Raw genomic sequence first — 14,047 nt, forward strand, 5'->3', positions numbered from 1 at the left:
TCGGACAGACAGCGGCCGGAAGGCGGCGTCCAACCGACCCCAACTCCGGAAGGCAGGAGCGGCCGCCATCAAACCATCGCCGAGCTGTATTCGACGAAGCGTTGCGGGCCGCGGCGCGGCCCGGGCGCGCTCGACCTGCCATCTAGCGTCGGTCGTACGAGTTGACTTCCTCTGCACAACTTTACCGCTTCGCCCGGAGGCGGCGGCGAAATTTCGGTTTTACGGCGGCGCCGGCGCCCGGTTTCGGTCACGTGACCGGACCGGTGGAGGGCGGTGCGCGATGGCGGCTCCTGTGGCGGTGGGGAGGGAGGAGGAGGAGGACCCCTCCCTCCTGCCGGCCTCCGGCGCCCGTCTGATGGCGCGGAACTAATGACGTCCCGCGTCCACGTGTGCGTATGAAAGGTGGGCGATCTGGTTATGATGCGGCGTCCCTCTGGTTATGATGCGGGCCCCTCGGCTGACTGGCTGTCTGGCGGCGCACAATGGCCGCCGCTCCCCTCCGCCGCCCCTCCCCGCCCCTCCCCTGCCCGCTCCGTCGACACCGGTCCCGCTCGGACAAGCGGCAAAAGTCAGCGGCTCGGCGGCGAGCGAAACAGCCGCTCCAGCACCGTCCGCCTGTCTGACCGCGACGTCGTCTCATCGGCAGTCCGGCTGACGGGCGCGTCGCACGCCGGCGTCAACACATGACGCTGACGCGAGCTGAAAGCTGCCGTCGCCGCCCGCGCTAATTTCATTGGTCGCGCTCACGGCAGACGGCGTCGATAAAAGTTTACACGCGGCGTCGAGCCAGCAGCCGGTGGTGACTTGCTGATGAGTTGTGTCAGTCGGGGACCGATCGCTGAATGAGCGCGTCCCCGCTGGGAGTCCCCGAAAAGTGACCTGACCAGAGGGAGACCGGTGAGTCAGGTCATACCGCCCGAGGGCTGACTCAGGATGACTCAGAGTCGTCAGAAGCAGTGGTGCGGAGAGACAAACTGCGTAGAGCTGCCACGGCTCACGCCACCTCAGCTCGCTCTTAGCCCGTTACGGGCCATATAGCGGGCCTAGTATTACGCTCGTAACTGTGTCGTACCAATTCGTCACACGGTGGTGACGCATGCAGTTCACCGCAGGTAATGACGTCACATACAGTGACGTCACTGACGTCACATACAGTGACGTCACAGAGCACAATGCACGTCAAACACAGTGACATCGCGTCACGTGATCTGCCGGGGCCACCCGTGTCAGTTTGCGTGCTCGGCACATTTTCTTGTCCATCCGTGGTCTCTTGACCGACAAAGGTGGCCTCATTCTGTTGATCGGCGGCTGTCACCGCGTGCCTGAACATTGGTCGAGGTCGGTCAGAGCGATCCCGACAGGGCTCACAGTCCCGCGGTGCAAAGCAGCTCAGTACAACTACAGACACAGACACAGCGGCGTATTTAGAAAATCGCGAAGGGGGGGGGGCAAGGGTTTGGAGGGCGCCACCTCACCCAAGGAGGGCGCCATACGTTCGCGAGATAAAAATCCTTAACGATCGCTCAGCGGAGGGGGGGGGGGGGGGGGGGTGGGAGGCCTTTTTTTACTGCGCCACCAGTTTTTTTTTGCGTACCTTGGTATAGGTTATGCTGCATTGATTTTCCATCGTGTGTATTTTGTTTTTACTCCAGGTCACAAAAGGTCAAGTCACCCGCTCAGCTTAAAGGTAGTGTGCCAGCTTTCCTGGACCGTATGGAGTTAATGGCCCAGATAAGGAGAACCGGATTTTTAGAACTTATCCATACCTTCAAAACTCATGGAAACGTCTTAAATTCTTCAAATTTTGAGTACCCCAGTGCGAAATTCGCCCCGACGGGTTGTCGGTCGTACCCCAACCACATTTCACACCACTATGAACAATAAATGCACACACTGAAATCGCTATTACCGATATGCTCATCCAATCAAGTTTCGATAAACCCGTTCATCATCATCTCCTGCGGTTTCGAACACGCCTGTTAGGTGGTGCGGTAGACCGCGCCCAAAGCCAGGGCCCCGGTAACTTGAGGTAGCCGAGTCGGGGCAGCGTGCGCTGACCCAAGCCGGGGCCGCGCGTCCTCCCGGTGTCATGTGATAGCCCGGGGCTGCCCGCGGGGATGCGGTAGACCGCGCCCAAAGCTGCGGCCCCGGCTTGGGTCAGCGCACGCTGCCCCGACTCGGCTACCTCACGTTACCGGGGCCCTGGCTTTGGGCGCGGCTTCTGCTCATACTTTGTGGTGCGGTGGTGGTGCGTCGGGCCGCGCGCTCTGACTTCGGCCAAGAAAAATGCGTCAGCTGATCATTGTCATTTCTGCCACTTGCGTGTGGTGAAATGGGGTCATAACTTAAGAGACGGCTTTTTCATATCAATTATTTTACATAAAATCATATTTCAAACCATAAATAATGTTCGACAGCCAAATAAAAGAAACAATACCAATACAGGCTTACAGTTTAAGGCTCGACATTGTGTTGTCTACGATTAGACAGCTGATAACTCATTCCCGTACGTCGTAACTCTATAATGACCTTTGCTTATTGTCACATGTGCGCCGCATTCGCGGTTGTTGCCGACGCCTGTTTGCACGTCAGCCCACTACAGTTGTTATACATATCGAAAAACCGATAAACTTTTATGCGAAAAAGGCACTATTCCAGGCCCATTTTTGATTTTCTTTGCGATATTAGGTAAAAACAGAAGCTTCTTATCCTAGGAAAAATAAAATGGGAAATCTTTCAAAGGTGGCACACTACCTTTAAGTGACTATGCTTAAAACATTTTCTTTAAGTTAGGTCACTCGACATGGCCTGATGACCTTGCTTTTAGCGACTATGGTTTACATTTTATAAAGCACGTGTAAGAGTAATGTACCAAAAGGTGTGCCCCTCCCGCTCACCCAGTTCCCTCCCCCAACAGGAAAAAACGGAAGCTCGTAGCGTAGTGGTATATGGGATTTTTCTACCGCATGTCTGAAGAAGTGTCCTGGCGCGGGTTATTCTGACACGTGACGAAAAGGTTGGAAGTGATTGGCTATAAGTTCCTACTAAAGAAGTGTTGTTGTGCGCGCCGAAGGCGCGCGAAATTTTTGAAAACAACCTTTTCCTCCGCCTTTTAGGCACATATTTTACGTGCTCACTGTTCAAAGCTCTTCTCGCTCTTTCACCAAATTTGAAGGTGTAAAAATACCTAAGGTTTGGTGGGGCCGGTGCCACACAAACTGTATAGGAAGCTTCGCCCATGGGTGACGATGTAGAAAAGTTTATTGGCGGTGGCATACACACCAGACCACCATATCGGATTGATACCGGAGCGCGAGGTGCGTAAACACAAGCGCACAACGAGAAGGCGGCAGAAACAGAAAGATAGGTGAACCATAACAGGACTGTTCCTCATGAGATTGATTAGCCTCCTCGGGCTTCTCATCCAAATTACCTCGACCAGCCCTCATGGCCTTCTCACAGATGCATATTACAGAGTTGAATACCTAAATAACCAGCTTCAATCACCGAAACTGATGCCTGCTGTTGCAGCCGAACCTGTTGACAATACTTAATCGTGATCCATATAAAATAGATGTCATGATGCATGTAAAGTAAGATCAATCCGTTAAGACCAAAGACGTGTTTTATGCATGGTAGAGCGTAGACAGTTTTGGTATGCTTCATTCATTATGCTGAATGCACGTTCATTTGTGGCAGTTTTCACAGGCCACAAATGAACAAAGTAGATAAATCAGGAAAGACATCAATATGTGCAAGAGAACTGCTAAGTTGGGAAACATGCCAAAGGAGTAGATAAATTATAGGAGGGCAGCGATCAACGGAGGTCGCCAATAGGTAGAAGGGCTGCCTGCGATCGACAGGAGGTCGCTAATAGGTAGGAGAGCCCCGATCAACATCCCGAGTTTCGACAGGAGGGCACCGATAGGTAGGAGGGTGGCAAGCAGCAGGAGGGCGCCAATGGGTAGAAGGGCGGCGATCAACAGGAGGGCGCCAATAGGTAGGAGGGCCCCGATCAACAATCAACAGGAGGGTGCCACCAGGTGAGAGGGCGGCAAGGAACAGGAGAGCACCAATAGATAGGAAGGTGGCGATCAACAAGAGGTCGCCAATGAGTGGAAGGGTGACGATCAAGTTAAACAGGAGGGTGGCAATGGTGAGGAGGGTGCCTTTGCCCAAGAGGATGACATTAAACAGGAGGGGACCTGTGGGGAGGGCGCCAATTTAGCAGGAAAGTGCCAGTGGGTAGGAGGGCGGCGATCAACAGGAGGGCGTCAGTGGTTAGGAGGGCGGCGATCAACACGAGGGCGCCAATAGGTAGAAGGGCCCCGATTAATATTCAACAGGAGGGACTAGGGAACCAATAGGTAAGAGGGCGCCATGCAATGGCTAGAAGGGTGGCACTCAACAAGAGGGTGCCAAAAGGGAGGAGGGCGGCCATCAAAATTTCACGAGGGCATAATTGGTGGGAGAGCGCCAATAATTATGAGGGTGCCGACCAGCAGAAGGGTACCATTGTGTAGGGCAAGGTGGCGACCTACAGGAGGGCGCCTTCGGGTGAGAGGGCGCCTGTTTACCAGAGAGCGCCAATAGGTAGGAGTACAACGATCAAATGAGGGCGCCGGTGGGTAGGAGGGCAGCGATCAACAGGCTTACATAGGCGACTACCGCTACGCTTAGAAAGCTTTAGCCTACAAATGCGGTTGGAGGGCGCCCAAGGGAGCCCTCCAATCGTATTTGGAGTGCGTATTTGGAATGGCGCCCTCCGAGGGCGCCCTCCAACCGTATTTTCCCTGCAAACACATTCGCGATTGGGCGCCCTCCAGTCGCGATTGTTTTTCGATTCGATTCTATTACAATTGCAATCGCAAAGGGCGCCTTCGGCGCCCAAGGGGGGGGGGAGCCATGGCCCAGTGGCCCCCCCCCCTGCCTACGCCCCTGCACAGACACAACTACAGACACAACTGTAGACCCAGCTCAGCGCTAGTTTGACAATGGCACACTCATTTACCGCGGACAAAATAGTCACATTCTTTCGTATATCCCATAACAAGTTGAATGCAAAACACAAGATTACCCCGTTCTCTCGGTTCCAGATCAGATCCAGACCCCACCAGTCGCAGATCCAGGCCCGACGCGATCGGCCGCTCCGCGAGCGTGACCGCCAACTTTTGGAGGCAAATCCTTCAGCGGATGACATTTGGCCCGGGGCGAGATTACTCGGTCCGGAAATGGTCGCAGCCGGACAGCGCTCGGACCGGTCGCCGACATCGGCCCCACAGCAGCAACACGTGCTCCACTGTAAGTCACAGAGTTCGCGGAGCGCCGACAGAGCAGATTAATGCCGCCATGTTTGTGAACGATGTTTGTTCGTGGCCAGTATGTCCAGAAGGGCGCCTGCCCTCTCTCCAAGACATTTCGATGGCACTGAGAAATATCATCGACAAGACCTATTCCACAGTCATGTATTTCTAGATCTGATAGGGCCTTTGTCATCACTTGTTCAGCCACTCTGGCTTCTACCGTGTCCTTTGTGTACCACAAATGGACGCGAACACAAAAGCTTCGGGGACTACCACAGAACGCCCCGTCAAACCCACATATGCCGCCTCAACCCCTGGACCATCTAAGCGATCTCAACAAAGCTTTACTTTGGAAGGCTTTTCATACTTTTAGGACGAGCAATACGCTTGCAGCCCTGTAAACCCGTGTCATGCCGCCCCGGTTAAAAGCAGCCTGCTCTCCCACAGTCCGTTGACAGGCGGACCGCTGAAATGGCCGGCGGCTATGGGAGCGCTGGCCACAACGGCTCGGCGGCGCGGTCAGTTTCTGCCTGGGGAGGCGGCGCGGCCGGGGCCGTTCTGTGGGCCCGTCCGGCACACGTGGTGCCAACAGCGCGCCATGAGACCGCCGACCGGCCGGCTAACTACGGCGGCGGCCAGATATTTGCACATCGGTCGTCGGCGCCGGACCGTCAGCGGCGGCCGCTGTTTTCCGACACGACCTAAGGCCGGCACATTTGTCAAAATTAATTCCAGATTACGGAGCTGGTACTGTGGATATTAGGCCGCCGACCGGTGGTGTTATTAAGCATTTTAAGAGTTATATATGCCATAAGAATGAGCGGGCTGGATGGGCGCCGACAAAGTGGCCTTTGCCCGGTCCATTTCTGACACACGAGCGTTTCATTTACACTGAGTATATATGCGCCAACGGGCCGGCGGGCTCCCAACGAGCGGCACTCTTCATAAACGGGCGTGACGTCACAGCGGCGGCGGCGTCAGAGCGGCGCAGCCGCGCCACACTCGCCGCGCCGCGCCGCGTCTGTCACACCGTGACTAATCCGGCGCGAGAGGTGCATTTGCGGCAGCCGACTGAGCACAGAGGGCCGCGCCGACCTGACTCAGGGGCGCCAGCCGACTGAGCACAGAGGGCCGCGCCGACCTGACTCAGGGGCGCTGCCCTGCCTGCTCAGGCGTGCGGGAGTGCTGAGAAAATGCTTCTGCGAATGGTACCGGTGGGCTTTACGGGGACGATTTCAATCAGGGCAGCCGCGGTGCGGAGCTATTCACCGTGCTCGGGATACACACACAGCGCTGAACACACACCGGCGAGGCAGCTGGGGGATCTTCTCCGACCGACCGACCGGCTGTAAACACCCTCACCCGAGCACCTGGATTCCAGGACTGCTCCCAATCAAAACATGTTGAACTATTGCGAAATGAGGCGCTACAAAATCACGCCATGCTCTTACCCAAGTCGTTATTTATTTTGAAGCCAAAATGCCGACACCTCAGGCCGTTTTCTACTAAGCAGCTTTACACTCACTGTTCGTGTTGCAGAACGTTTAGCGGACGTCCTCACCGGCCTGGGTCCAGGTGCTGCCGCTGTCAGGTACCTACCGCAGGGGCCCCGACGGTTCCAATTTTGGCACCAGGCCGACCTCCTGGCCTCTGTCACTAACCTTCAGGGAGACGGAGTTCGGTCCCTCCACGCGGTGAGTACCCAGCAGGGAGAAAGACGCGCACCTTTACAGACTACCAACCAACACGAGCTGGCAGCAGACACAGACCCGGCGGTTATACCTTACGGACCTGAGCCGAGGCACCTCGCGCGCACCTGATCACTCCAGACCAGCTTGCACCTTCTCTCAGCGGTATGGTCGGGCCGCAACTGAGTGCCTCGGGCCAGATGCGGCGGCTCTGGCGCTGTGGCGGCGGTCCTGGCGCGGCGCCAGCCCAGGTGGGTTGCTGACGCCGCGCCCGTTCGAGCCAGGTGCGGCACAGAATCTGACACCGGCGCTCCAGTTGCCCGTCGCGCCGGCCGGTCGGCTCCGGTCGCCAGGTATGTGGCGCGCCAGGTATGCGCTGACTGCGTCACAAGTGTCACAGACGCGCCGGAACCGCCCCCAGTCGGCCACTCGGTGACACAGGTATGAGCCGAGGGCCAGAGCCAGGGACGGGATCTCGCGCTCCTTCTCCTCAGAGCCGGACAGATGGGGCTGGAGTACGCCATATCGACTATACTTCCGGTCAGGACGCGCCCAGACATCGGATGTTCATGTTCAATGCATGATGAGCTTCAAAATTACCTCGGGTACGTGACCCTTGTGAACAAGACAGAAGGACGTCATACGAGACTGACACAACTTCAACGACTCCCCCACGGAAGTCCTTCGAAGTCTCTGAGCTCACGGCACTTGCAGCGCAACTGTTGTGGACATGTGATCGAATATGTAACATACCAGAACCATTGATCTCCGGGCTGGGAACGGGACCCGGAAACGCAGCGTCCATCAGGAAACGGACACGCCAGTCCGGGACGGGGGCGGAGCTGCCGGACAGAGCGCAGGAGCAGGGGCAGAGCGGGGAGAGGGAGGGGAGGACGCAGGGGCACCGAGGTGTAACCTGCCGCAATATAGCCGCGGGCAATAAAGCCGAGGCGCGGTGCGCGGTCGCAGGCGGCGCCTGGCACCGTGTTGACCGTGCCGTGGCGCAGGCCGAATAATTCGCTCCATTTACTTTTAATTATTGTACGTCGGCCGCGACAGAAATAACAAATAAGCTCGTTGGCTAGCTGTAACAACACGCTCGTATAAACGCTTTGTGCGCTCCATTGGCGCACGCACAAAAACAGGCACGGCGGGCACACGTGGCGGGCGCAGAGGGCCGGTCGGCCGGCCCGTGGGACTGAGCAGAGCGTGAGTGACACCTCTGTCGGTGGAATGTCGGCCCTTCTGGCGGTTCGAGTATGCTGTCTATAGCTGAACTGTTCCTCCATAGCGATCGGCCCGCCGCCGCCGCACGGCACCACGGCCCGATGACGCCCCTCCTCTCTCCCCCCCCCCCGCCTCCGCGCTGAGCGACGCCGACGGATTCTTCGCGCGTCGCACCGTCCTGCTGTCGCTCACCGCGCCACCAACGAAACCAATTACAAAAATGCTAATTTAGCGCGTCGGCTCCGACCTGTCTCCGATGCGGCGGGAAGGCGCTCGCAGAGTCACGTGTAGAAGAGGAACGTTCTCATCAGAAAGACAGACAATTTGCTGAGCTGCAGAGATGCGTTGCTGGGGAGGAAATTCAAAGAAAGATGAGAATGCCAGCCCACATATAACGGAAATAAACTCTCTGAAGGATACATATTGGCAGGTAGAGAACTCATCCACTCAGTCAGTGCCAAATGAAGATTTTCAAGAAATAAGGTATAATAAAAATTGAGCAGCCGATGGGTGATAATTGACTTAAATGTCAACGATTTCCTAATCATTGTCCTGATGGTTGTCGATCACCCAATTCAAACGGACTCAACTTACATACGCGTCCTTCTATCACAAACAAATAGGTATCAATCATTTGCAACTGAATAGGAAATTCCTAAAAATGCAATTCATTTCAACCACCGGCGTAGGTATCTCCCAGAACAAAGGAACCATTTAGTCGGCGTAGTTTTGTCGATTCAGCTGTGTGAGCCGGCCCCGTCGCTCTGTATAACCGACTGTGGCGGCGCTCCCGGTCTCCAGGTGAGCGCGTCGAATCGACTCCGACGCCGCTCGCCGCCGCCACGACGCCCCGGGGAGTGTTCGGCGCCGACGGCACTACATTACGAGCGCGCCGCGCCGCGCCGGCCCTACCTGAGATTATGATAGCGGCTATCTACGAGGCGGCGGCGACAGCTCCGATATTACGGCCGGGCTCGCTGAAAGAAATGCGAGCGCCGAGGAGCGCCGAGGAGCGGCGCGGGCCGGCGCGGCGGGGAGCAGCAGAGGCGGCGCGCCACCGCTGCCGGCTGAATGGGCGCGTTGTTGGCGGACGACAGGTAACGCGCCCGGTCCCGATGGATAGAGATGGAGAGGGACATCCCGCCACCCAGATAAAGCCGCAGAAAGGTGGGCAGACAGCGCGAGAGATGGCCAGATTTGTCGGCGAAACACGAGATGGAACGGGAGACGGTGGCGGCGACGGCGCGGCGGCCGGCCGACTCCCCGCCGGCGCCGCTCAAAAGCCCGAACAAGGTGACAAAGAAGCCCATTCTGGTGCTGACACGCTGATGGGCCTCCATCTCCTCAACGATTCGAAAACGAATTGCACAGTTAGAACAAAAATGGCTGGCGCGATAGTCCAGATCAAGGGAATAGATGGCGGATTTAGCGTCATAATGCCAGATAATTGAGTCAGTAGCCGGCCAAAACGTGTCAATTACGGCAGCACAGCAGTGAGCTCATCGGCAATCCCCGCACACCGACACACGAACACTGATCAATTCGTTTTAATTAGCGCCACACTGGTGTCGAGGCACGAACACCCTGCAGCGATATTGCCGGCGAGGGTGGCGGCCGGCGCGGCTAAACGAGCGTCTGTTGGCACCTGCTGCAGCGCCGCGCCGGCTGCCGGGCTGCTCTCTCCCTCTGTCAGCACCCGCCTCTTTCCGATCCGGTCCTCGACCTACCTTCAGCCCAGCGTACTCCCATTGTGCGGAAACGGACGTCTCGGAGTTACGGCAAATCGAGGCAGCTCGGATCAGGTCGAGACGAGTTGAACCGGGCCGAGCGCGTCTTGCACGGTCGCTCTCACCGCACGATGTGGCTCACTGCGTCGGTGAGGTGAGCCTCTAGGCGTCGCGTCACCCGTCATGACAAGACGACAACAAAGCTAGTCTGCCGCGCCATGGGATGGTCACGTAGCCCGCACAAAAACGCTGCGCTGCCGACCCGGCTGCGACCGCACCTGGAGCACGACTGAGGTGCGCGGCTGGCTCCCGCTCAGGTGCGGCGCCCCCGGCCACCTGGCCGTTCATTGTCACACAAATGGACGCCCCGGCCGGGCACGGGCGCATCTGCTGCCGGCCGGGCCCGCGGCGGAGGTACACAAAGCAGCGCCCCGGGCGCCGCCGCCGCCGGCCGCAAAATTAAGCGCAGATTTCATTTGCGATAATACGAGAGCGCCGCGTGTCCTGAAGCTGAGCTAAGCCTGCCGCCACCCGCATCGAGCGTGCTACCTGAGCCACCGTGGCATTGGAGGGGACGGGCGGCGCGCGGCGGCCGGTCACACTTCAGCTCACCGGCAGCCGGGATCAGCCGCGCAGCCCGTTTAATTAAAGAACAATGGAGCTTAATTCACCGTAATTTAAGGTCGGGAACGTTACAGATGCGGGTGCAATCATCTAATTTATTTTGATAACCTGAGTAAGTGGCAGAGGGGAGAGGAAAGAGGGGCGCCCCTGAGCGCAGCACCACACTGGCGTACGACAGACTATGTACTTACAGAGCAGCCAAGAACGTCTGGTCATACCTCTTGGTCAAGTGCAGTCTTCAGCATCATAACTTGTACAATTAAGCAATGGAACGTCTAACTGCAGAGCGGCTAGTCATGGCTAACCCGATGCCTCCATGGTGGATATTACCTTTTTGGGCGTCTATTTCAGTCGCAAGCTCGTTCTAACGGCCATTGACCCACTTCAGGTGTTATGACCTCTCCGGAATGGGTGATGACTGCGGCAAATGTTCACTTCATCAGCGTATCAGGGTGATAAGTCCGACTCCAGCATGATTAGTGGCCCCCTGAGAAGTGTTATCACCTGCTGGCTAACTGTTATTACCTGACTAATCAAACATCAGCCTCCCTGGCACATGCATTGTGGCTGACTGAGACGCGTGCGGTGGATTTCGGCTCATTGAGCTCGTTACCAACCATTTTACCCGATCATCGATGATGGCAGAGGGGATTACTGTCGCAATTACCTTCTGGTGATAAGCACAATTGGCGGGGCGCAGCCATCTGCGCGGGCTTTGTCTGCCCGAAGCTCCTAATTGGAGACAAACGATGCTTCATTTGAGGCCACTCACCGCTAGTCCCTGTCTGGACTCGGCTGCACTCTTATGATGCCACATGAGTGGGCCAGCGAACAAACAAACCTCGGAGAGCGGGCGGCCGCGCCTGCCGCGCCGACCGAGCCGTGGTAGAGGTGAGGCAGGGAGGTAAGAGGGCAATTTGTATACAGAAGCCCGGAGCCAATCTGCCAAACCGCACACAGACTGCGTCACTCGGACCTATAACATCAATGATGAAACGCTCAGTTCGCCCACACACAGTGCAGTTCAACTGCTGCCTTTGTTTTCTGTTTGTGTATTTACTGACGGATAAAATCTATACTCTTTAGCATATGATAACCTTTGAAAGTCAATGACTAAAGTACAGACCAATAGTCAAGCTTATTGTCATGATCAATGAGCATGTCTCGCATGCAATCTGCCATCCACCTTTCGCGTTTCGTCTGAACCTTCCGCCCATGCGTCTTTACTTTCAAGAGATTTCTCGTGTTGCAGAACCCCTCTCTAGAGCGTGTAACGGGTAACCGTGGACCGGCGGCCGGCCTCGGCAGCGGTGCGACGTCCTGCCATCAAATGCAGCATGGTAATTACATTTGGTGGTCCGAAATGGCCGTGCGTGCGGCAGTGGGCCGGTAAACAGCGCCGTGCCGACCGCGGCGGGCTGTCGGCTCCGAGTCGAGTCGCGCCGCTTGGTATGCTAACCAGCCGGGCACGGCAAGCCACCCGCCGCCGCCGCCGCCGCCGCGCCGCCCGACCCACCCGCTATTTAATTAGGTTACAGCGCACACTGTATCTTATCCGATTATCCAGCAGTTAGAAATTAAATCAGCCCCCATTAACGCACCGTTGGATTTTTGTCGCGATCTGCAGCGGTGCGGACAGGTTGTCTCCGCCTATCGTGATGAGGAGCGCTATCAGCTGAGCCAGCTCTGCAGCGGCGGTGGGAGCTGAGCGGGGCTGAGGACTTTAGGAACATGGAGGCTAGACGGTGGACTGTTACAATTCAGTAGCGGCGGAACCCCTTCAATTAAGGGGGGTACTGCCGACTTTTGGTCCCATTCTTTCCATGCAACGCCCATAGGGGTAATGTTAAATTGCCAAAATCAAAGGGGGGCACGGTGCCCCGGTGCCCTCCCAGTTCCGCCGCCTATGTTACAATTATATGCTCAAATTTTGTAATAACGGTGAACAGTCAGGAGGGATGTTGTCAGAAGGTACTGGCCACTAGGGTCACACTCGACATTGGTTTCCAGTAAAACTTGCTCGAAAGCCGGAAATATGGTTAGTGTCAAGCTGCAGTGTTATTTTCCTGTGCTCTGCCTGGACTTTAGAAAAACCTTGGAGTAGAAAACATCTCATGACTGGACATCAAAGCTCTCCAGTGAGCAATCGTGCCAGCAACCAGGTATGACCTGACTAGAGCAATCAGAGGCGGATCCAGCTCAGAGTTTTTTTTTGGGGGGGGGGCAAACCATAACAATTTATCGATTCTTTCCATGCCTCGTCCATAGGCGTAATGTTAAAATTATGCCGTTGGGGGGAGGGCAAATGCCCATTTTGCCCCCCCCCCCCTGGATCCGCCACTAAGAGCAATTCATTTTGATCAAAGTCAAGGCCATGAGTTTGTTAAATATGCCACGGTTATGATGAATACATGGTCGTACACAGAGGGAATGCTAAGTCTGGATGCTATCTAAGGCTACTTTGATTATGAATATCAAAGGTAGTTAATATGAATACCAAAGACTCTATGTCAAATGTTGCCATGAAATCAAATCAAAGAGTCCGCAGCAGTTAGCTATTTACAGCTGAGCACACACCTCTCAGCTCTTTGAGCTCTCTGTGCGGGTTGAGCGCCAGGTCGCGGTGGCTCTCTCCGGCTCGGCTCGCCGGAGACACCGGCCGTGATTGGATCTGTCGCGGACTGACCGTCCCGCGTCCCCGGAGGGGTGAGGCCCACCTGAGTCTCCAGCCGACACCGTCCCAGTCAGGTGAGAAAATTGCCCCGGGCTCTGGGGACCGCCGCAGGGCGACTCGACTGGACCGGCCACTTAACTCTCAGGTCGGCGGGGGAAGGGGTGACAGAGTCGCTGACCACTCACCCCAGGTCAGCGGAAGGGGTGGCGGTGACTGGGTCCCCCGTCAGCCCATCCCGGGGGGGGGGAGGAAGGGGCAGGTGTCAGCGGCGACCACAGAGCGGAGAGATCCCGGAGCGAGGTCGCCGGGGTCAGCACGGGCTGAATAAACGAGGACAAAACGACGACCTGGCCCACGGACAGGCGCGATCAAACTTCACAAGCTGAATCGATGGCCACCCCGAACGCCGCCCCTGGTCTGCATATGGTAAGACTGATGGGAAATATCGCCTAAGTTGATGGGTGCGGCCGCTCATAGCCGCCCGGTTCTGGCAATCGGCTGGCATTATGCTGATTTCCTTTAGATCCCCGAGCGGAATTTGTATTGCTAAAGCTGATTAGTCCCCAAATGTTTGATTGCCAAACACAGGATATAAATTATATGCCGAGAACGAAGTTTTAGACAACCTTGCCCATCAAAGTCCTCCAAATTGGTTTACTTTTAAGCGAGTCAAATATCCATCAGTTGATCACACTCATGCCCTATGTTACATGGCCGGACCAGAAATGTAGTTTGATTGCAAAAATGACTAATGCAACATTGTTGTTACGACTCAATTTGCTAAGAAATGTTCGCAACTATGCC

At 56.2% G+C, this 14,047-nt stretch overlaps 1 protein-coding gene across 9 annotated transcripts in view; it reads right to left on the reverse strand.

The window, feature by feature from the left end:
- The window catches only part of LOC122368312 (zinc finger protein 1-like), a 135,820-nt gene that overhangs the window by 69,831 nt on the left and 51,942 nt on the right, over window positions 1-14,047 (reverse strand). The window contains exon 1 of one of the 9 annotated variants that reach the window (XR_006254217.1): window positions 9,946-10,206. The exons of 7 other annotated variants lie outside the window; for them this stretch is intronic. Coding sequence is in view for 1 of the 2 variants with exons in the window: in XM_043342176.1 (XP_043198111.1) it covers window positions 9,946-9,967 (22 nt within the window). In the remaining variant the exon portion in view is untranslated. Of the gene's footprint in view, window positions 1-9,945; window positions 10,237-14,047 lie in introns of those variants that run through there. One more of the 9 variants, XM_043342176.1, reaches the window with a different exon arrangement.

This window comes from Amphibalanus amphitrite, unplaced genomic scaffold (assembly GCF_019059575.1).
Source record: "Amphibalanus amphitrite isolate SeventyFive unplaced genomic scaffold, NRLGWU_Aamphi_draft 000032F_arrow, whole genome shotgun sequence".
Taxonomy (NCBI): domain Eukaryota; kingdom Metazoa; phylum Arthropoda; class Thecostraca; order Balanomorpha; family Balanidae; genus Amphibalanus; species Amphibalanus amphitrite.